The 23,864-nt window shown below is 31.2% G+C and overlaps 2 protein-coding genes across 2 annotated transcripts in view; one reads left to right on the top strand and one right to left on the bottom strand.

Moving 5' to 3' along the window:
* Window positions 1-1,422, bottom strand: part of LOC111632937 — a 26,622-nt gene extending 25,200 nt beyond the window's left edge. Inside the window, exon 1 of the mRNA XM_023377457.1 lies at window positions 1,383-1,422. Within this exon, the coding sequence (XP_023233225.1) occupies window positions 1,383-1,422 (40 nt within the window). The remainder of the gene's footprint in view (window positions 1-1,382) is intronic.
* LOC111633310 (calcium-activated potassium channel slowpoke-like) overlaps window positions 1-23,864 on the top strand; it is a 26,544-nt gene extending 2,680 nt beyond the window's left edge. The window contains exons 2-31 of the mRNA XM_023377856.1: window positions 3,973-4,079; window positions 5,081-5,777; window positions 10,754-10,815; window positions 11,252-11,272; window positions 11,378-11,474; window positions 11,547-11,658; window positions 11,737-11,888; window positions 12,000-12,167; window positions 14,389-14,480; window positions 14,646-14,756; window positions 14,832-14,937; window positions 15,868-16,020; window positions 16,102-16,257; window positions 16,341-16,453; window positions 16,545-16,703; window positions 16,772-16,848; window positions 17,040-17,054; window positions 17,802-17,852; window positions 18,612-18,683; window positions 18,767-18,796; window positions 18,881-19,055; window positions 19,565-19,654; window positions 20,433-20,607; window positions 20,697-20,921; window positions 20,993-21,176; window positions 21,241-21,342; window positions 21,415-21,545; window positions 21,626-21,820; window positions 21,896-22,063; window positions 22,131-23,864. Of these exons, the coding sequence (XP_023233624.1) occupies window positions 5,442-5,777; window positions 10,754-10,815; window positions 11,252-11,272; window positions 11,378-11,474; window positions 11,547-11,658; window positions 11,737-11,888; window positions 12,000-12,167; window positions 14,389-14,480; window positions 14,646-14,756; window positions 14,832-14,937; window positions 15,868-16,020; window positions 16,102-16,257; window positions 16,341-16,453; window positions 16,545-16,703; window positions 16,772-16,848; window positions 17,040-17,054; window positions 17,802-17,852; window positions 18,612-18,683; window positions 18,767-18,796; window positions 18,881-19,055; window positions 19,565-19,654; window positions 20,433-20,607; window positions 20,697-20,921; window positions 20,993-21,176; window positions 21,241-21,342; window positions 21,415-21,545; window positions 21,626-21,820; window positions 21,896-22,063; window positions 22,131-22,211 (3,609 nt within the window). The 5' untranslated portion in view covers window positions 3,973-4,079; window positions 5,081-5,441 and the 3' untranslated portion in view covers window positions 22,212-23,864. The remainder of the gene's footprint in view (window positions 1-3,972; window positions 4,080-5,080; window positions 5,778-10,753; window positions 10,816-11,251; window positions 11,273-11,377; window positions 11,475-11,546; window positions 11,659-11,736; window positions 11,889-11,999; window positions 12,168-14,388; window positions 14,481-14,645; window positions 14,757-14,831; window positions 14,938-15,867; window positions 16,021-16,101; window positions 16,258-16,340; window positions 16,454-16,544; window positions 16,704-16,771; window positions 16,849-17,039; window positions 17,055-17,801; window positions 17,853-18,611; window positions 18,684-18,766; window positions 18,797-18,880; window positions 19,056-19,564; window positions 19,655-20,432; window positions 20,608-20,696; window positions 20,922-20,992; window positions 21,177-21,240; window positions 21,343-21,414; window positions 21,546-21,625; window positions 21,821-21,895; window positions 22,064-22,130) is intronic.

The raw sequence follows: 23,864 nt of genomic DNA, 5'->3' as shown, positions 1-23,864 counted from the left end.
GTTATCAACACAAAGCGTCAACTATCGGTCCAAGGTCACACGCACCGGCGCCGACTGAGTACGAAAGTTACATTGAGATCCGTATCCGTATCCGCGGATCTAGACACTAATGATCCGTATCTGTATCCGTATCCGCGGATATACATTTTTAACGATCCGGCACATATGTTACGTAACGACAACTTAAAAACATGCAAAAACTTTGTTCAACCCAACATCACCTTTACTTATTAATCATGGCATCCGAGAAGTGCGTGGAAGCAACGAAGTTTAACTATTAAGAGGAAGGCTTGAAAAAGGCCTTTCTCTTAATAGATGAAACTAAGATGATGAAAAAGGAACTTCTCGCAAAGCATGAAAGCGGTACACATGTGGTGAACATGGCGGCCATGTTTAAGATGCCGAACTCGACTGTGTGCAATCAGTAAATGTAATTTTCATTTTATTAATACATTATTTACGTATTTTATTTATTGTTTTCGTGTTTGAATTTATTATTAGGCATTTAATTGTGTTATTTTTTTACCTTAAATTATGTGTATTTGGCGTTTTAAGTTTATCGAAAGGAATATTGTTTAGGGTCTGGGAATGGATTAATTCTCATTCCATTATTTCTAATAGAAAAATTGCTTCAGACGGCCTTTTGGAATGAATTAAATTCGAAGTACGAGGCACTACTATATAATACGAAACAACGCTTTTTTACTCTTTTCATCCTGCTCATCAAGGCCGCGGGATAAACCTGGCTGCAGGTACGGCCAGGCTCATAATGGGGCAGCTGAGTCGTGAAAAACGGGGCCGGACATATCTGGACGGACCACCCCAAAAATTCTTGGGGTTTTTCGACCCGTCCGGATCGATCCCGTGTCTCCCAAAGCGGTAGGCTGACAACTTAATTGCTCGACTATCCAGACATCCGAAACGACACTTTTAAAGATTGATAATTTGAAGCATTGACGAAAAAAGCAGATACATAACGAAGATAGTGGACATGTCGACAGTATCCTCAAAAACTAATTGTCCGCGCAAAAACTGGGCAGTTGAGAACTCTGATACTTGTATATTTATATATGTATCTATTATCTATGTGTTAATACATATGTGTATTCAGAAGACAGCGAGAGCATATAATCCTCCTTAACCAAAAATTAAAAAAGAATATATAAATAAATAAAACTTGTTACATTTTTGTTGAATATATTATATATTCAACAAAAATATAACAAAAAGAAAACCACTCATTCTTTCTGAAATGAAAAGATTTATCTACAAAAATTCAATTCATGCACAAATTATTCCCGAAGCCTCTTTACGATGATAGTTAGATACGCCAATGTTTATATAAACAAACATATACATTTATTATAACATGCCATACTCACCATTGAAAGTTTTAACTTCTAATGTAATACAATATTTCATATCTGTACCATTACAAGGAATTGAAGGCGGAGGATTGTTGATGCAATTACTATCCACTTCAGACAGACATTGCACACATTCTATGGTTAGAACTAGATGAAAAGTAATAAAATTTGACACAACAAATACTATCCAAAATTAAATGTCAAGTGTAAAAATTATACTTCGAAAAGAACTTACTAAAAAATAACTTTGAAGAAATAAATTTAACAATATTTAACACATTTTTGCACTGTATTTTATATATCGTTATATGTGAATAATAAATGAAGTCATTCCTAGATATTTTATCAAAGACGAAGAAATGTATTTTGAATGTTTAATCTATCAATTTAATCAATATATTAAAAAATTATAAGATTAGTTTTATTTATAAGCGATTTAGGAAACATGAGATTTTTTAAATCAATAATTAATTACTTTACTGAATAAATAAAGTAAAATAAGCTATTATTAAATAAATATTAGGATTTAAAATCAGAATTATTCTACTTTTATATAGAGAAACCATCACAAGGAATTGAAACTGGAGGAAAATCCTCCAGTTTCTATTTTCCTCCAGTTTCTTAAATGAAAATCTTAACATTGACTGTAATGGACTAAAATCATTCAAAACTTTTATCGAAACTTGTTGCTTGGAATTTTATAACTGGAACTATTTGTAAAAGTTAGATTTTTCTATTAATTACATCGTGTTTCGTTTTTCTTTAATTTATTGATTAAACTTCAGAAAGATATCAACGGTATCAATATCATTTTTTTCTTTTTTAGTTGCTGATAGAAAATATCTCAAATTCAGTATCGGCATGTGATTCAAAAGCTATTTTCTTTCATTTCCTAAGAGATTGAATGCAAGCAAATCAATAAAACTCTTCAAGAGAAATAAATCATAAAAACATAAGCTTATTTATATTTGTTTTATAAATACGTTAAAAAACACATTTATTATTTTAAATTTAAATAAAACTTTAAAAGTAAAGAAATATTTTAATTTTTAAAACAATTAACTTACTTGATGTTAAAAGTTTATTTAATAAAATATCATTCACCTGATAAAAACGAATTACTCCAAATTAAAGAGCAGATGAAAAAATTGAGACAATAACCAGACCTATAATTCATTATAATCCTATAAAATAATTATTTCGAAAATGAAAAATCTCTATACCATTTGTAAATTTGATAGATTTTACTTATTTTTATGCCCTCAGTTACGATGTTGGGTCATTCGTTCTCTGCCTTTTTCTAACGTGATTGAGTAGAGTTTGCTAGATATATTCGAAGGCATTGCCATCTGTTGAGGGAGAAAAATGAAAATGTTTATTATTATTATTATTAAAATATTATATTTAACTATACTAATATTGTTATAATTAACTTAATCAATCATTTTAAAAAGTCGTAAATAGTTTTGAACGATCATTTTCGACTTTTAACATTACGATATTTATATCAAAATTGTTAAATTATGGTTATATTAATCATAATTATTTTCAAAGTTAATAGGATTTTAATAATTTAATAACTAATGTCACAACAGTTATATTATATTATACTTTTAATAAGAAAAATCCACGGTTTAATAAGAATCTGTAAGATAAATTTTTACGTCTGAATCACTTCTAATTATCCAATTTTCTCGGTTTTCATAAATAACATCAATTTAATATTATATTTAATTTATTTGTTTTTACAACATAAAATAAATTTAAAATATATATGTAGGCCTATATTCTAAATATAAATATACATATATATGTTATACATTTTAAAAATTTGCACTTACCTTTTTAAAAATAAATAAATAAATATATATATATATATAAAGTAAAGAGTAAAAAGTAAATGTAAATTTTTAAAACGTATATCATAAATCATTTAAAATTAAGTTATATTTTAAAATTATAACTCGAATAAATTTGAAAAAAAATTAAAATATTGAATTTTTAAATTCTGTTTTAAAATTCAGTTTTTTTTTAAAAAATAACATTTTATATTTAATTATTATCTTGTGCTTATTTATAATGAAACAAAATACAAATATAAATAAGTAATTTACAAATATTGATTTTAATTATTAACTTAAAATTTTTATTTTAATTATTTTAGATGTTATTTTTAAAAAAATAAAATAAACTTTTTAGAAGAGTTGTATCTCAATAGATGGCAGCATTATATTTTAATATCTGACACTTCAGTCTTTAAACATCAAAGTAATTATACGTGTAATAATAATTTAAATAGTAGGGAGAAAAAATTAAGCTGCTTAGAACTGAATTACTTAATTTAAAATTAAAAATAGAAAATTTATGCAGATTGTTGGTTATAAATAAAGGAAAATAAATAATATTTTTCTAAAAATAAATTGGATAAATTTCCAAATAATTTTAGAGAGAATTATTTTAGTTTGATATGTCTCAATAATACAAACTATAGGCAGTTATTTTTAGATCTTGTTACAATTAATACATTTTTAAAATTATATATATGTAATATATTAAATTAAAGCAATTATTCGTCTTCTCTTAATTAATTAACATTTACTTACAGATGATTAATAAGCGGCAGTATTAAAAAATGCTCATAACATCATGATAATGATTTAAAATATAGACAGAGAGGCACGATGTTTCGATAGATCAAAATTATGATTCAAGGTAAAATTTATTATTCGTAAAGTATTAAAAAATGCTTTTATATTTTTAATTATTAAGTTAATTTTTATTATTTATTAAATATGTCGTTTTATTTTAATAAATGTTTGATTAAAAATAAGTTAAATTAAAATTCAGATGTTACTATATATCAAATATTATTATATAAATAAAACGTATTTAATTAAAGTTTTATAATTTCGATTAAAAAATGAACTTTACTAAATGTTTGATGACAGAATTGTCTGCAAACTTAATCCTGTAAATGTGATTTTTCCTTACGATATATAAGCTGTGAAGTGAAGTTTCGTTTATTTTTATCTGCAAAAACTTTTATTTCTTTGAAAAATATTAAAATATTTAAAAAAGAATACTAAAAACATAACAAATCAATTAAATAAGTTAAAAAGTTTTTTTTAAATAGAAAAGAGCATTATTCCGTTTTATCCAGTCGGACTTAAAGTCATTTATCTAAAAGAAATTCAGTTTAAAGAAACACTAAATTTAACTGTATTATCCATGACAGCTTTACCTACGCCAGGTGTGTGTGCAACCCATGGGAATAAATACATTTGGTAGTATTTTATTTAAAAAGCAAACTCGGATCTCAGATATAGCGAAGTAACAGGCGATGGACGGACAGACTCTTCAACTTAATCGTAAAATGTTTTGAGCAATAATTACCCTTATCTCGAAGACATTAATTCATTTTTATTAGAATAAATTTAAGTCAGGCATATGTAATATATAGGCGTCGGAATGGACAATCTTCCGGGTCATTGACCAAATAACAATGCTGTTTTCTTTGTTTACAGTTTATCAAGTATACATAAAATTCACGGTTAGGATAATATAGTTATTAATAAGTTGTTAAATAAGAGCAGTAGTTTAACAGCAGTTTTACAAGTGCGATAGGGATGTAGGTTATGAATAATTTTTGGCTAGAGAGGAAACCGTTACTTTAATGATTACAACAGTTGAATTATTTGTGTTTATCATTGCAGTGTCAGAATGAGGATAGCGCATATGTCATAGCACATGCGTGGTGTTCATTCCTGTGCGGCGCTGGAGTAGCAACTGAACTGGCTACTCAGTCGTCATCGCAGTGATAGTACAAACAAGACTTTTAAAAATGGTTTCTGACAATCTCAGCTCTTCGCTTTCTACAGACAGCGATATGACCAGCACCGACATGGATGACGCAGATGATCATTTAAAACTCCCCACCACATCGAACATGTAAAAATCAACAGTTAAACGTGTTCTGGTCGCCAGCTATACGGCGAACACTCCAGATATCCGAGACTATGAACTCTCATCTCGCAAGCTTAATCTATATAAAGAACGGCAGCTGAAAGCAGTGTCATGGCGGCTGGAGAAACAGAAGTCGACGTGGATGGATTCGGAACGACGACAACCCTAACTCCTCATCAAGAGTGTATGAAAGTTAGAAAATGGTGGTGCTTTTTGCTGTCAAGTATATTCACTTTCCTTGCAGGTCTGTTCATTATTCTTTTATGGAGGGCATTCGCCTTCCTCTGTTGTCGGAAGGAAAAGCCAACTCAGGCCAAACAAAAACAAGAACGTGACTTAAAAGGAGCTAATAAAACACCCGGAGAAACAGAAATCGGATTTATGACCGAAGCTAAAGATTGGGCTGGTGAATTGATCTCTGGCCAATCAACTACTGGTAGAATACTAGTAAGTGCCATTTTCCATCTTTTTTTAAATCTTCATCAAATATTAATATATTTTTTGTTTTAATATCTACCTCGATTAATAACTCGTACGGTAGCATTAGAAGGGATATCATAAAAAATAACCGGATCTATATATAATTCCTAACTGCAACAGATAGGTAGTTTGCGTGCCTAGAACTTCTGTAATCCTCTCGTTTATCATAAGAACTGTTTAATTTTTCAACACAAGGCGTAGTTTCAATTTATTTTGTAAAATATTAATATAGTATGTTTTTGAACCACTTGAAAGCGTTTGAAGAGGCTCAAAAATATACCATTTAAACGTGGAGATATAAATATTAAGTATACTGTTTATATTTTATATCCTAACGTTCATCGAATAACTTAAAAGAGTTTATTAAAAATTAAGCGTTACTAGAGACATCTCCATGCTGTAGACATTATTCAATTGTTATATGAATCTTCCTGTTACCATGACGACATACTTCTGTTTGTCTGACTTATAAGTACTTGACGTTCAACACGGAAAAAGGATTCTTATTCCATTTTTAAACTCTGATCGAGTTTATCAAGGATTTAAAAATATCGATGATACCGCATACTGCGTTTTATCTCTATTATCTGTTAAAGTACAGATTACCGCAACAGGTTATATAGTAAATCAAAATGGTCACGTTCCATTCCATTTGCTTTACTGATCCACTTAGCGACATCAGAGCCGACATGTAGATAACGTTAACCGACCATGCTCTCCATATCTTGATGAAGTAATGAAAACGGTTTATCGAGCTTGATCGAACAGCTGATCGACGTAAATGTTACGTCATAAAAGCGTAGATGATTTTATAAGATTGATTTTTTACATTTTGAATAGTTTTCCATAATGGCGGTTAGTTATTAAGCGAAAAATTAATTTGGATTCATTTATGAGTTGTAGGAGCGACAAACGATCGTCTCGACTTCTTTCAATCAATATGTACAAAAGACGGAATTCAGCTGCGATTTTCTATTCACGTGAGCATGCGACTTCGCAGTAATTTCTTCGATCGATAAAATTGGGCAATACTTTTACATAAAGGAGATGCTGCACTTCCTCCTAACAAACATTAAATAAACATCTATTTATCAAACGATCGATAATTAAATGCTACGATTATCTTGTCTAGATACTAGTTTCGCAATCGGTAATTTTAGAGTGAATTGCTTCTTTCTAATCGTTCAAAATTTGTTCTTATGATCTATCTCTTTTTATATTCAACAGTTTAAATTTAGAAAATTTCTTTTTGAACATTATCTGGAATAAAAATAGATGAACGTCTTCGGCAGATGTGCTACTTATTATGATTGATTGAAAGGTTTTGTTAATAAGTTGGGTAAATGCGTGTAACGTCGAGACACAGCTGTTATCTCTCTTAACAAGACGCATACAGATAGGATTAATATGGAAAATGATTTTATAATTATTAAATGAATATGTTTTTACACTAATCTACATTTCTTTTCAAAAACACACGCACAGTGCGGATGTTTTGGGCTGGCTATTCTAAAAAATATTAAAGGACACAGGAACAATTTTACGATATTAATACCAAAGAGAGATCATTCGGAATGCCAAATGTCATTCCCTAATGTTAAAATTTTCCTCTTTATTCTAAACACGTTAGAAGCGATAAGGAGACAAATAGAATAAATTTCTAATTATCTATTATCTTCAATAATATAGTTTCAATATTTACACAAAATTATATTAAAAAATCGAGATATGTTTCCTTTTAAAAATTCGTTGAAAACGTATCCGTTTGCAATTTAAAAATATTTATACGTAAAATTGTAATACTAAAAAATGTATAGTTTTCGTTTTATTTTTTAGTTTTACGATATTCCGGATGATTTAGGCTAATTTTTCTTTTCTATACAATCTTCTTCAAAAAATAAATAAGAAAATATCATTTTGTCAGGTAGGAAAACGATAGAATTGCGTGATACTGAAAAAGTTTTATAATACTGTATGTTGCGCTTTGTAGAAAATTTCGAATTATTTCTCCCATGACAATTTAGTTCAAAATACGGTACGGGAATAATAATTGAAGAAGCTATTTTTCGTTAATTTTGCTTCCAAAATTGCCATTACGTAAGTTTTATCGAAATTTGTTTTTTAGAAGCAAAATTTATAGGCTTATATTTTTTTTTAAAGCAAAGTGGAAAGTTTTATTTTTGGTTGCTAGTAATAGTAAATCTTAACTCGTAAAGCAGCTGGCTTTAAAACGAAGCAAAGAATATGTATGTGTATAGGCTATATATATATATATATATATGTATTGGTTATAACAAATTGTAACCCTAACATATTTCATAGTATAAAATTAGTTTTGGAATGATAAATGGATGTATCTACCTCTTACTATCCAAACTTTCGTCTGAAATGGTTCTAGAATAAAAACCCGAGATGGTCATTCACTAGGAAAAAATAGATTTATGGAACTTACTGATCAATCATGACTAAAGTCGTATTTGCAATTTATACTTGGAAAATCTGCTTTTTTTATTTCCATTCCTGACATTTACTAGATTTATTATTTTAAATCGTAGATTCATGTATGTAGATGAAATTCTAATTTTTAGAAACTTTCTAGAACATTTGCATAGTTTTGAAATTATATTTCAGCTAGATAAATTATTTGATAGTTAATTTTTGCTGAAAGTTTAATATCAATGAATAATACTGTAAAAGAAATATTTTAATTAACGCAAAACAACCACAAAGAATAATTAATATCTACAAAAAATATGCTAAAAAAATAACTTTTATCATTAAGCAGTTCAATTATTGAATTATACACGAGACATTGCAGGTAATATTTTATGCAATTTTTCTAATCAATTAGTTTGCTTGTCAGAAACAACTTGGTAGAAGTTTATTTTTTATTTTCTTTTTGTTATTGCAGACGTATCTTTTTACAAATATGTTTTCTTCGAATTTTATTCTATATGAGGAATGTGATTTCGGGTAGAAATTTGAGTGATGTATTGTAGAAGATTACCGCTCAAGTCGAACTCGTACATAATGCGACTTCAAATACTTCAAATAGGAGATTTAAATAAGACACGGATTATCTTCAATAGCACTTCTGTAAACTGACTTTTGGCCTTAACATAGATTAATATAAGACACTATGCCATTCCGTTTTATTATATACTTCAAAACTTGTACATTCTCGTGTATAATAGAGTGGTTGTTGCATATTTTCGACTAACTGTACCGAAACACTTTCGTCTTGACAGTGAAGGATTACCTAGTGATACACCTGTACCTGCTTCTTTCTCAATTCTTTTATTTACACAATCGACTCCAATTCCCTTAAGAAAGATGTCTGGTTTTTTAAAAGAAATTATTTTGATGCATCACTGATCTTTATACTAAGTAATACCGGAACATTATTTAATACAAACGAATACACCTACAAAAACCTAAAATATATGTTTAAATAAACGTAAAAAGATATATATCAATGTTTGTTATTCGAAATGTTAAATTTTATTACATCTTTTGTTCTAGTTCATCAATGATGGGAAATTTTCCAAATTTTTATCCAGAAAGTTAGTTTTCAAGGTTATTTAAATGTCAACAAAAGTTTTTCGATTTAAACAAAAATAAAAAGATTTTTATCCAAATATAAAAATGGCGCAGCAGCTATATAAAAAAAAGAAGGAGAAAACACAAAACGGACAGAAATATTTGTGGATATGGAATGTAAAGATTACATATTTTATAGCTTAAAAAACTATAAATAATCTTTCTTTTATGAACACAGAGCTTGAGTTAAATAATTTATTGTAAAGATAAATTCAGTTAAATGATATATAGATCTAGCCAACAAAAATACGAACAATATAAACTACGTTAAATAGTTCTTTCCAATAAAAATTGGCGTTTGGTAGTACTTGTGACGTAATTATCGATGTTCTCTTAGAAAGGTTGTTCGATTTATCGATCTATTCTTGATCTAAATTTTCCAGGTATTTTGTTTGAAGTAATTTGTCCTTGGTATGTTATTAAAACCATTATTAAATATTTTCTTTAATTAAAATAATTCAGTTTAAAGACCGCAAAGATGGGTGGAAACAGAGAAAAACGTGAAAACGAAATTTATAACTGCTTTTATATAGTACTTTATGCTAATTCATTAATGAAGTCTTGGAGTTTTATAGCTTTTAAACATATATCTAGGGGAAGGATCAAATATTTTATTTAAGCGACATTCTTAACATATCGAAGTGACAGAAGTTGAATATCTAAGGAGGAAAACCGAATGATTGATGGGTGCACACACCCACTTTTACATAATCCACCAACGGATGCAGAAATAAGATTGACATTTTGAATAATTCATTTGGGATAAAATATCCTCAATTTTGTTGCCTGGCTTTTTATTTTCGGATTATTAACTTATTTTTATTGAGAGAAAAAAATGAAGAGATAGTCTTCGTTTCCGATAATGTCTAGCATTATATTGTGTTAATGCTTGTTAAATGCGTTTGTTATGCATTTATTCAAATCCTATGCGATTTCCATGATTAGTGTCAATGCAGGCTAATTTACTGAATTATAATGAAGAAGAGCTATTAAAAAACACGAGATGCTCTATTTAGTTTTATGTTTGTCGATTAAATTGATTTGATTAATATTAGATTTGACATGTTAAATTTTAAATGTAATTGATGTACTTGAAGAATCTACATCATATAATTTTCGTCCGTAATTAACGTCTGTTGTATGAATTAAAAAAAAAGTAAAGTAAAATAAAAATTAGAATTAGAATTGTTCTTTAAAATTAGAATTGCTTATCACTCAAACGAAAATAATATTAAAGCAAATTGATTTTTGAATTTTGATCGATTTACTCGATATTTTTTGATTGAAATAATATCATAAAAATGTTTTCCTCTTTTTTTTTATCGATTTCTTTCTATTTTTAGGTAGTATTGGTATTCCTCCTCAGTATATCTTCATTAATAATCTACTTCATCGATGCTTCCCGGTAAGTAATGTTTTGTCTAATTACCAATGTGTAATTTTCTTTACTAACATAGGGAATCATCGCCCCATCTAAGTAATATAATCTGAAAGGCATTTATTATAGGCCTATAGATTTCATTAAAAAAGTAATCTTTCTTTATAAAATTTCGAAGCTATAAAAACAATGCATGTACTGTACAGTACATATATAGACCTATGTGTTTATATGTAATGAGAATTATTCCTACATGACGTAGCTGAGATCGATTTTAACCTTTCTTAGCATCGTCGCCGCGTATTGATTACTGGATCAGAACTCCATGTTGATCCTGACGTCATAGCTCAAAAGATATATATTTTACTTTTTTTTTTAATTTTTGAAATTAACTAAATTGAAATAAAATATAATGAATTTTTATGCAAAATTGACTATTTTATACTTGCTTTCATTGCATCAGTACCGGACATTCTACGAAAGGGTGAGTGACCTTTGTCTATGCAGTTTGGATAAATCTTTAATTTCTTAAGAGATCAGAAAGTAGTTTTTGATGATGTTAACATGTTTCTGTACTTTGTAAACGCAGGGATGGCGTCGAGATGTGTCAGTCCTGGGCAACAAACACAACACAGCAAATAGACCTTGCTCTGAATATATTTTTTATGGTGTACTTTTTTATACGTGTTAGTAGATTTGAAAACATTATTAGAATGTTGACGAAACGATTTTGTTTTCTTATATAGTTTTACTTACAGTTTATAGCTGCCAGTGACAAGTTATGGTTCATGCTGGAACTTTATTCTTTCGTCGATTATTTTACCATTCCACCGTCCTTTGTCTCCATATATCTTGACCGTACATGGATTGGTAATTTTGTGTTTTATTTATTTATTTATTACATTCTCATTATCTGAAATTACTTCATTTACGGTGTTATCTTATAAGGTTTACGGTTTCTGCGTGCTTTGCGGTTAATGTCTGTGCCCGATATCTTGCAATATCTGAACGTGCTCAAGACTAGCAGTTCTATACGCCTAGCCCAATTGGTGTCCATTGTGATCAGTGTCTGGCTGACAGCAGCGGGTATTATCCACCTAGTGAGTCTTATTATTATAATAGATATAATCGACAAAATAGTAAATCTAATAAATCTTATTCAAAAAATTTAAAATGAACAATATTAATCAGAATCTCGATTATGTTTTTAGTTAGAAAACTCAGGAGATCCACTGGATTTTGCTAATCCTCAAAGCTTAACTTACTGGGAATGTGTTTATTTCCTTATTGTCACTATGTCCACGGTAGGTTATGGTGACATTTGCTGCAAGACGACCCTCGGAAGAGCGTTCATAGTCTTCTTTATCCTTGTGGGCTTGGTAAGCAAGAATTTAATTTAACTAGAAGCATAAATTTATTTTTAAATGTAGCTATTAATGGAGAAATCATTAGTTAAGGTTTATGTGTATTAACTATATTATAAACTGAATAGAATTTATAATGATATAATCGAATAATTATAGCGGATTTTATTAGCGATGGGTTTTTATCAAAATGAATTATCTCAGAATGCTCTTTTAAGGGAGGTGATAAAAACAAACAAACAAAAAAAAGCAATTTTATCATCCTAAAACAACTTAGTGTTAGGCCTAAGTAATTTACACGAAAATTATTAATTTGGTTATTTGGTTAGTCGGTTTTAGAAGTCTTATTCAGTGAAAATTTATAATGCAAGTTTAAGGAAATATGTTAAAAATTGCAGTTTTTGAAGTCAAAAACTTCAATTCATAGTATTGTAGTAGGCCTATATTTTAGCTTGAAACGTTTTTCCTCTTGCATATTTTGTTATTTTTTAGAATTCAGAATTTTATTATAATTTATTTCTTGAATTCCTTCCCTCTTTTTCTAGTCAAGAAAGCCCTGATTATAATTGTTAGTATTGGTTTTCCCAAGTTCTGAAGCTATTAATTAATTGCTCAAAATTTTCATCAGAATTTTAGAATGTTTACTATAATTTCAGAGATTGTTCTACTTACGATAATGTTCAGAAATTGTCAACAAGGCAGTTTCGTGACATTCCACTACCGATTTTCCGTTCAGATTGCCCTTCAGACGACATTACTGCTCCGATAGGGATCGATATAGGATGTGTTGAAGTACACCTGGGTCCTTCAGTAATAAGCTAACGATCTTCCGTCGTAAATACACGTTTAATTAATACGAATAGCTGATTTAAATTGTACGTCTAAAAATTATACACTTTGAAAAAAAGAAAAATTTTTCAGTATTCTCTCGTATAAGGAAACTATCCCTATTTATAGATCTCCAAATTTAGGTTATGCTTTTTCCTGCAGAGCAGGAATAACTTATAAAAGACCATAACTGAATTTAATTCTTTAAATTGTTCTAGTAAAATGTTAACATTGAAGAAAGGGGAACAAGAAATGGACAAATGGAAATTAGACGGTTTGTTAACACTTATTAAATCGAAATATTTTTAAAATTACATTACCAGTCCTATCCTTTTATCTACCCCTTATGTTTTATTTCCTTTATATCCTGCTCGGCTAACCTGGAATGAAAGAGCCCCTTTTCACCATCTTTTATTTACTGGGCAGTTGAATTGTTTTCACCATACCAAGCATTTTAAGTATGAGAACATGCCTGATAATTCGTAAATTCATTACTAAGCTATCCTCCTTGTAGATATGTTGTTTTGTGTGTATGATTTAATCATATCCGACAATTTCTGATGCAGAAAATTTTTTTGTAGTTACAAAATAGTTTTTATCCAAACAAGAGCTTTACCGTTTTTAATAGTATAATAAAAAAGCTTGTTTCCTGCTTAGGGAATGTTAAAAATAGCTTTATAATACGTTACATAGAGAATTAAAAGAGAGAGAGAGAGAGAGAGAGAGAGAGAGAGAGAAAACAATATGCATGATTATTGTAATAGTTTTAGTAGATTTTTTGAGTATTTAAAAATTGCTTAGCCGTCTTTAAGTGATGGCTGTATGGCAGAATCCAATGATCTTTTTTTTTTCTTTTTCCCCTGCTTTTTTTCTTTATTCATTTGTAGGCCGTCTTTGCAAGTTGCATACCCGAGATCCTAGAGTTAGTTGGAACTAGACCCAAGTACGGTGGTGAATATAGAAGGGAACATGGCAAAAGGTATAGCTGTGGTCCGTACACTTTTAGCTGGTCGATGTTCAGCACGTTACGTGGGCATGTTTGTATTAATGTGATCGTGTTATCTCTTGTCACCTATCACCTCTTTCTCTGGTACTTTTTCTGTATCTTTAACCTTCCTGTTTCCCAGTCTTTCCCATTCTTTCCGGACTGGTAAGTGCACTGTCTAGTGCATAACACATTACAGAAGGGCTAAAAATTTTAATGCAAAGGGAATAAAAAAGCGTACCACATTTTCATAGGGTCGGAATATCGTCACATAGCTAGCATTGTTGTTTTAATTATTATTTTTTTTTACTTTTCACTCTGTTTACTATCTGTTGTTGTTGTTTTCTCTCTTCTTTCTGTATTGCCTGCACTTCTACACTGCATCTACGTGGCACATCTGCATTGTTGCACGTAATCTGCTAGGCCGTGTTTGCTAGCTGCATACCAGAAATCATAGACCTGATTGGTTCCCGACCTAAATATGGTGGTACCTTCAAGTCAGAAAGAGGAAGAAAGTAAGTTGAGATTTCGTATTTCAAATATTTAAAACTTAGTTGTTTCTGTACTCTTTCTCTTCCTTTCTATTTTTCCGAGTCTTGGCTTGATGTGTGCTTAAATACAGTGTCAGTTGTGTACGTGTAATGGGGCCTGCGTCGACATTAACGAACATTCGTATTTAGGCATATCGTGGTCTGTGGACATATTACGTACGAATCGGTATCCCATTTCCTGAAGGATTTCCTCCATGAAGACCGTGAGGATGTGGATGTTGAAGTGGTCTTCTTGCACAGGTGCGAATATCACTTTAACGTTTACGTAAAAAACGGCTGCTTTAACAAAATAATCTTGTCATTTTCATATTGTAGGAAGCCTCCAGATTTGGAACTCGAGGGTTTGATCAAGCGACATTTCACCACGGTAGAATTTTTTCAGGGGAGTGTGATGAATCCAATCGATCTCCAGAGAGTCAAGGTACTTTTTAATACTACTTCCGCAACACATAGAAAGATTGCACAGTAAAAATTTAATAATAGCTCGGAGGACACGGTAGAATGATGGTGATATATATATATTGCTATAAACTTTGTGATATTAATAAAATTCGTTTTAGACCGAGGGAATTATTTATTTAAAAAATAAAATATATATATGGTGTTTACAATAACTTGGATTATTCATTTGTTTAAAGTTTTTCATAATTAGCTAAAAGTTAAATGAGATTTTATTCCTGAATATTTAACAGTAAATTTGATTTATGTTTTATGTTAGAGAAAAATTTTCTCATATTTTAAATATATTTTTAGTTAAATTTTTATTAAATATAAAATTGAGATTATCTAGGAGTACTTGTATATCTGATTTTTTTTTCTTGAGTAAAAAGTTCCGTTGAAGAGTAATGAATTTAAGTTTTTTTATAGTAATCAATGTATAACTAAATTTCAAATTTTAACTCAAAATACGATAAAAATTTAAAATTATTAATATTATTTATTTCGCGTTAAAATTGTTTTTTTCCTTTTAATTGAATAACGTATCGTGTAAACTTTGTTCCATTATTCATTCCCATTATATAGTTATCATAGTCACTAAAACATATTTGCTCGTGATCACGCAGGTATCCTACAGGGTATTGTAACCTCTGTATCGGAAACCGTTATTATTCGTGAACACATGCGAACGTCCATATAGAACTTTTTTATTCTATTCTATAAGATATAATTAAATGTTAACCATTTAATATAAATTACTTTGTATTGTTAGCTAACACGCAACTTACAAATCGCATGCAACATACGTGAACAGTTTATAAAAAGTCCGATGCGTCTGGTGTTAGAATTAGTTTTAAAAATAACTATTAAAAGGGGAATTTTATTAAACACTTATATTTTGGCAACATTTTAGGTCCACGAGGCAGATGCTTGCTTAGTATTAGCCAACAAATACTGTCAGGACCCGGATGCAGAAGATGCAGCCAACATCATGAGAGTAATATCCATCAAAAATTATTCAGATGACATAAGAGTCATAATTCAGCTCATGCAATATCATAACAAGGTACTTATTAGTAACATTATAAAATATCTGTCGGATATATTTTTACATTGTAATGCAAAAACATTTTTTCTATCTTAAAAGGCTTATCTCTTAAATATACCAAGTTGGAATTGGAAACAAGGTGATGACGTCATCTGCGTTTCGGAACTAAAACTCGGTTTTATCGCTCAGAGCTGTTTAGCTCCTGGCTTTTCCACAATGATGGCAAATTTATTCGCCATGAGGTCTTACAAAACGGTACGTAATTTCAACAGACTGCCAGAATTTTCGCACATTTAGGAAGAAAAAAAGAAAAACAAAATTATTCCTTTGTATTTTAGTCTCCGGATATGCCAGCCTGGCAGAATGATTATTTGTGCGGAACTGGGATGGAAATGTATACAGAAAACTTATCGCCTTCTTTTACTGGAATGACATTTCCCCAGGCTGCAGAGTATGTTCCGTGCATGTATAGTGCATCGAGTCCTTTCTTTTTCCTGTTATTTGTCTAGATTTTTCTTTTTCTTTCTTTTTTTCCTGGGCAGATTGTGCTTCGTCAAGTTGAAGTTGTTATTATTAGCAATTGAAGTTCCGAACGAAGACAATACCGACACAAAAATTGCCATAAATCCTAAAAAGAAAGTTAAAATACAAACCAATACACAGGGGTTCTTTATAGCCCAGTCGGCTGACGAGGTTAAAAGGTATTAGAAATATTGACGATAAAATCTCTTCGTGACTGAAATGTAATATATTTTTATATGATTTCCAGAGCCTGGTATTACTGTAAAAACTGTCATGAAGATATTAAAGATGAAAAGTTAATTAAGAAATGTAAATGTAAAAATCGTAAGTAGCTAAGCTTTTTATTTTATTTGTTTTTTTATTCTACAGCGATTCAGTGTATTCATATTTCCCGATTAAATATTAGGTTATGTTTCGATTATAACTTAAGTTAATTCGGTTTCCAACTTCCGCATTAGTAAAAATATTAAGCATATTATATTAATTTTATAATTTTTATTTTATCTAACATGGAGCAGTCCGATGTCCAGGTAATAGCTGCTAAGTTATCTGCTAATTGTGATGTGAGAAATGTAGAACTGTGGCTTCTTGTCTTCTTTATTCTGCTTTCGTTCATTCTTTGCTCCTCTTGACATCAATAGAATTTATTCTTTAAATACGCTAGTGTGCTTTCATCACATCAGTACTTTTATTATATTAGAATATAAAGATTAGAGCGTAGGCTTTAATATATGTTAATCTTTCATAACTTATGTTAGATGCATTTATAATGGCGAAAATTAGTTGAAGAAGCATGTACTTCTATAAAATGAAACTGTTCTCTCTTTTTTTCTTTTGTACTTTGTGATTCATTAGTTAGTTGTATGTATTGCTAAACATTTAAATGTTGTGATGTAATTCCTTGAATGAAAATTTCTGTCGTCTTCTCCTTTAGAGTGACCATTTATTACTAATTTTGGTCTTTTTTCAATGATCATTAAATGTTAAATACCTTTCTTATACTGTATAGTGATTTTATTACGTAGACCTGTAGATGGGTCTTGGAACATAGTAAAGATTTCTAATTAATTAATCATAAATATAAATTTTAGTATATTCATCATTGGAGATGTTAAAAAATGGTCACTATATAGAACTGTGTATTATATATTGTCCTCCATTTTTGTGTCGTTTTTTGTATTGAATATTTTTAGGAATTAATTAATAACTAAGATTTTTATCGAATTACTTTTAAGTATTTTTTAAGATTCATTCTAATAATTACGCTAACATTACAGTCGCACTATTTAAGAAAGGAGTGAGAGCAGTCCAAGTTGTAGGAAGAGCAAGTACGTAGAAATTGAATGGAAATTTGGTGTTATACCATTTAGACACATAGTTGTGGCTGTATGTTTATATATAAACAAAATGTATACGTGGCTTTTGTACATTGTAGAATGCCATAGTCTGCTTCACGTCAATTTTAACTATGTTTAGTACATTAGAGCGGATTATCCCAATAAATGCTGATATCTGCTATTCTGTACAAACGGATAATTATAAATTTTCTCTACACAGAACTGATATCACTTCGCATGTCGCTTTTGGTATTTTTTTCTAAAACTAAAACTATTTAATTGCTTTAATGTATCATTTTTCACAGAAATGTCGAGTGTTGAATTGTTAATTATTGCACTTAAACTTGCTCGAGTGTGTATGTGAATTGATGTTTTAGCTTTAAAAACTATTTTAGTGTCAAAGGTGAGAAATTAATCATTAAATTATTTCTGATAAATTTAAACACAAAGATTCTCTATCATGCCGGTAATTAAATACTGTACAGTACATTGAAATTAATATATATTATTGACTTATAAAAAATAGAATAATCTGGATTTTACTCATTTTAAAGTTAAGAATGTTTAGAATGTTTTTGCATGATTATATGAAAAACCAATTCACTGGAATCGACATTCACAAAAGGTAAAATGCATGCGGCATGGTAAAGAAAGCTTGGCTTTGCACATTGTTGTCACAGGCTTTGTTCTTTTGTCTCTCATTATAAAACTGCTTTTCGAATATTTTGTGTTGTATTTTGACTATTACAGACGAAAACCTAAACAACTCCACATTTCCCACTTTTACGCCTCCCGAAATCCCCAAAAGAGTAAAATTACGAGGTAATTCGATACAAATATTATTAATTGTAAGTTAAAGATTCGTAGAGACGTTAAGAACTGAAATGTAGATTATATTCCGACAGCCGACGTGACTAAAGAGCACGGAGATGGATGTGAGTGCTTCTATAATTAACATGCATAAAATTAAATGACTTTTTATCTGTAATTCAATTATACTCCTTTAAATTTTTTCATAGTCAGCAATTTGCAGTCTCAAACTAGTATGATAAGACACGGAGGAGCAAGCGGACGTCCAAGAAATACATCTAGTAGTAAAACTCGTCCACATGGTAATCCAACAACTCCTCTAACATCTCCGAATAATCGTGGAGCGGGTGGAGGCGGTCATTCCGCTCCCGGTACATTTTCCAGGTAGGATTTTTACATAAATATGCATGATTGATGTTCATCTGTACAGTACGTCTTATTTCGTCTTGTATGTCTCTGCACTTAGATTTATTAGTTAGATTTAATTATTNAACGCACTGACTCTAATACGATCGTTAGTGACTGGTGGTGCTACGCCGGAGCTAGAATTAATTTTAGCAGAAGGAGCGGGTCTTCGAGGTGGTTACAGCACCGCTGAATCGCTTACGAATCGGGACAGGTGTCGAGTGGGTCAAATTTCACTTTATGACGGTCCTCTGGCACAATTTGGGGTAAGATATATACATATATATATATATGTATACTTATGTATATATATATATATATGTATATATATATTATTTATGTATATATGTACGCGTGTATGCAGCTCGTCCACTGTTTCGTGCACCTCACCGTGGATTTTATGTATAGATTCTTCTTGACATTACACATTCTGGTTGTGCACAATGTTTCATCACAGTATTCTTCCTCTTCCTGTTCTTTTTTTCCAGTCCGGTTACGGGCACACCACAAGCCTTACGGACAACTGGTTCCAACATGTATGCTGGCTTACACCTTGCCTATGAAGTAAAAAAGCTCATGTATGCTTCTCTTCTATCACTATCATCCTTCTTCTTGCGAAATTTTATTTTTTTAATATATATATTTATATCTTTTATTTGGCTATATGCGTACTTTGGTATAATATTATAGGGTGAATTTACACCAAGGTACGCATTTATTCATGCTTTGATTGTAATTATTGCTCGACAGTGTTTAGCATGTTTCTGCTTTATTAAATTTTTAAAGAAAGAAATTATTACAGGTGTTAATATGCACTTAATTTTAACGTTAATGTAAAAAATTTAAATTATTTAAAGTTTACATAATGTTAATTACTTGGTTAGTTGTTTTTTTAGAAAGCTAAGCTTGGAAATTTGCTGAATATTGCTTGAAGGAATGCGGAATGCATGTAAAAGAAATTGGCCAATGCACGTTCAGAATTGAAATCGTCAGTTCACACGCTTTTCAAAACACTCGAATTGATACAAAAAAAAGAAAAAGAAAAAGAAAAAAATCATCCAAAGAGGAAATTTAAATGTATTGAATGGTCCAAAAATCTGTATTTTAGGGGAAATGCAATTTCGGAGGCATATTCCAATAAAACGCGAAATGTGTCCGAATAAAGGGTTTTTGGATCAAATTAGTATTAAAAATTTTTTTTATTTTTATTTTTAAGTGTTCCAAGCTAAATGCATTCTCGGCATGTTTTATATATTAAATTGCTTATTTTTATTTAACTAATTAAAATCCTTAAACGTGCCATTTAAAAAAGAGTATAAAGTGCTCTTATTAAACGGCATAAATATGTCATCCTAGGCCTACTAGTAGACCAACTGGCAGCAACGGACCAGCTAATCAGGATCGATCGTTTTCTGTCGGTCTAGCTGACGATCAGGCCAAGGATTTCGATTTTGAAAAAACCGAAATGAAATATGATTCCACGGGAATGTTCCATTGGTGTCCTGCCAGAGCAATTGAAGATTCTATTTTGGTGAGTGAAGTAAATATTAACGTTTTTTCATGTACAGAAATTAATAAATGATCTCCTTTTATTATTATTTTATTCCTATTATTTTTAAGGATCGAAATCAAGCAGCTATGACAGTTCTGAACGGACACGTGGTTGTGTGTCTTTTCGCCGATCCCGATTCACCTTTAATTGGTTTAAGGAACCTCGTCATGCCTCTCCGTGCAAGTAATTTCCACTACCACGAACTCAAACATGTGGTCATTGTAGGCAATGTCGACTATCTGAGGCGAGAGTGGAAAATGTTACAAAACCTTCCCAAAATTTCTGTACTTAATGTATGTTATTTTAGCATAAGCCAATGTCATTTGTAAATTACTGCTTACTTAATCGCAATATGCTTCCTTAGGGATCTCCTTTGAGTCGAGCTGATTTACGTGCGGTTAATATTAACTTATGTGATATGTGTGTCATCTTGTCAGCGAAGATACCCAGCAGCGAAGATCCTACTTTGGCTGACAAAGAAGCCATTTTAGCTTCACTTAACATTAAAGCCATGACGTTCGATGACACAATCGGCGTTCTAACCAATAGTAAGATAGTTATTTAATCTAATTTTTGTTTCTTTATTTCGATATAATTTTTATTTTATAATAGATCCTAGCGGTCCCGATGGTTTGTCACCCCTTGGAAGTCCTATTGTTTTACAGAGAAGAGGATCGGTTTACGGAACAAATGTTCCGCTTATCACAGAACTCAGTAAGTTAAAAGTAATTTTGAAAAATAGTTTATTTCAAGAAAAAGCAACAAATTTTTTCTGTTTATTTATAGTTAATGACACAAATGTCCAATTTTTGGACCAAGACGATGACGATGACCCTGACACAGAATTATATCTTACTCAACCATTTGCGTGCGGAACTGCGTTTGCAGTCAGTGTTTTAGATTCACTGATGAGCACAGTAAGTAAACATCATAAAATTCTGGCTTGCACTTCTAAATATATATATACATATATATTTTTTTTCTCTCCTCGTTTCAGACATATTTTAACGCTAACGCACTGACTCTAATACGATCGTTAGTGACTGGTGGTGCTACGCCGGAGCTAGAATTAATTTTAGCAGAAGGAGCGGGTCTTCGAGGTGGTTACAGCACCGCTGAATCGCTTACGAATCGGGACAGGTGTCGAGTGGGTCAAATTTCACTTTATGACGGTCCTCTGGCACAATTTGGGGTAAGTAGACAATTTTTTAATAATAATTTATGCAGTTTGCAAATATTTAACTCATTTTTCTATGTTTTCTCGTAGGAGGGTGGCAATTACGGAGATTTGTTCGTTTCCGCATTGCGCAGTTACGGAATGCTTTGCATCGGTCTCTGCCGGTTTAGGGATACAAGTTCCTCTTGCGAAGCTTCTTCCAAGCGTTACGTCATCACTAATCCACCCGCAGACTTTACACTTCTCCCTACGGACATGGTAAGTCGATTTTTTATATGTGCGGAAAACGGCGGAAAAAGTAATTTGGCTTTTTCCTCGAATGCAGGTATTCGTTCTTCTACAGTTCGATCCCGGGTTGGAATACAAACCGAATCGTGGTGAAGAGATGAAGGACGATAACTCTTGACTCTTGCACTGTAGCGCCTTGACTGATGGGCCGTACTCCTTCATTTAACGAGAACGAACCAAAATCGATATGGGGAGAAACATTTTATTTTGTATCCCAAATGCTTTTAGGTTGTCCACAACCTAAGACTCACAATGGGTTCTAAAACTGAAGAACCCTACAGTCAAGGTTGCTACAGTTCCATTACCAGCATTCCAAAACACGCACGCGCGCGTGTAAATTTTAAAGGCAGCAGCAATACCGACGCGGTATCGACTCGAATGGAGTAGATGCCACTTATATATCTATACATACTGTACATGTATATATATATATATATATGATTATACATAAACATTGTCCTTTCTACCCCTGCCGTCGGCACGTGTACAGAGATTTACACGCATGTACAATCGAAGATGGCAGGAAATTAGTCGAGGCAAAGATTGTGTTTGGAATGGAGGAGTTATCAGGAATCGAGCCCTTAACCTCCGCTCCTGTGGCGATTGTGTATACCTGTGCCTCCCGAGGACGGTGGCCTGAAACTCCTCCTCCAATCTTTGTCGGAAGTCGTGGTGTAGGGTAGCCACTACCAACCGGTCCACCGTCTCTGGTGGTACAGAACTATGTAGCACGACCGTTCAGGTTAAGGAACAACTATTCTCCAGTTCAAAGTCGCACTCGGGTTCGATTGCCGGGTTATGTTAGTGGTTACCTCTTTTTCATTTATAAACTCATAGTGGATGAAAAAGAATCTTAAGAAAAAAAAAAAACTCATTTTTCAAGCTTCTAATTCCCCGCTTCGTATTAAGAAAGATGCAATCACACACACAAAAAAGAAACTTTTAGAATTATACGGTGCTGGTTTAGCTTGAGCAGTTGCCTTCTATGTCCAACTAGTTTTAAAAATTTAGTCTTACGCGGTTTACTATTACAGTAATATAGTTCAAATAATAAGTAAGAAGAGATGATGCAGGGGAAAAATTATAGTTCAAAATGGACACAATTTAGGGCCCAGAAATGCAGATTTAGGATTAGGGTAAGGAAAGTAGCATTCATCTCATGCGGGGAGTTTCGATTTCTCTATTGTATTTCTCTCTATCTATCTCTGTTTCGGCTCAGACAAGCATCTCAAAATGGTGATCTTCAGCAGCCATTAGCTTTAACTGTTCTACACCTCCACAAATAGTTGTGTATCACCCCTCAGAATGAGAATGGGACTGTTCGTTACCGAGGTAATTTATCTGTACAGTTTGAGATGGTTACTAATAAAATAAGTCATGTTGACACTTTCACTTCAGGCTTTTCAATGTTTACATTTGATCACACACGCGTACCGAAACGGTGTTGCGTGTATTCTCGTGTCGCCATCTGGTGTAAAGAATTGTAAAACTTTAAATATCTATAACGTAAACTACCGTTTTGCGGGTGATTCAGATGACGAAGTAATGCTTCATAAAATTGAAACAGTTGTTAAATTATGACTTTACAAAACATAACACACGTATGAACCCATAAAACTAGAAGTATATAATCTTTAAACTTGCAAAATTTCAGCACCTTTATAACCATACAAACTACTCGATGGTTGAGACGTGTAACGTCCGAATGTTAGAATAATTTATAAAAATTGATTGCTCTTATCGCTAATTTATGCGATAAACTCGCTAATAA

This window comes from Centruroides sculpturatus, unplaced genomic scaffold, assembly GCF_000671375.1.
Source record: "Centruroides sculpturatus isolate CEXI.00-Female unplaced genomic scaffold, Cexi_2.0 scaffold110, whole genome shotgun sequence".
In the NCBI taxonomy this organism is placed as follows: Eukaryota; Metazoa; Arthropoda; class Arachnida; order Scorpiones; family Buthidae; genus Centruroides; species Centruroides sculpturatus.
Note: the sequence above shows the minus strand (reverse complement) of the source record. Positions and strands in the feature narration are given on the sequence as shown.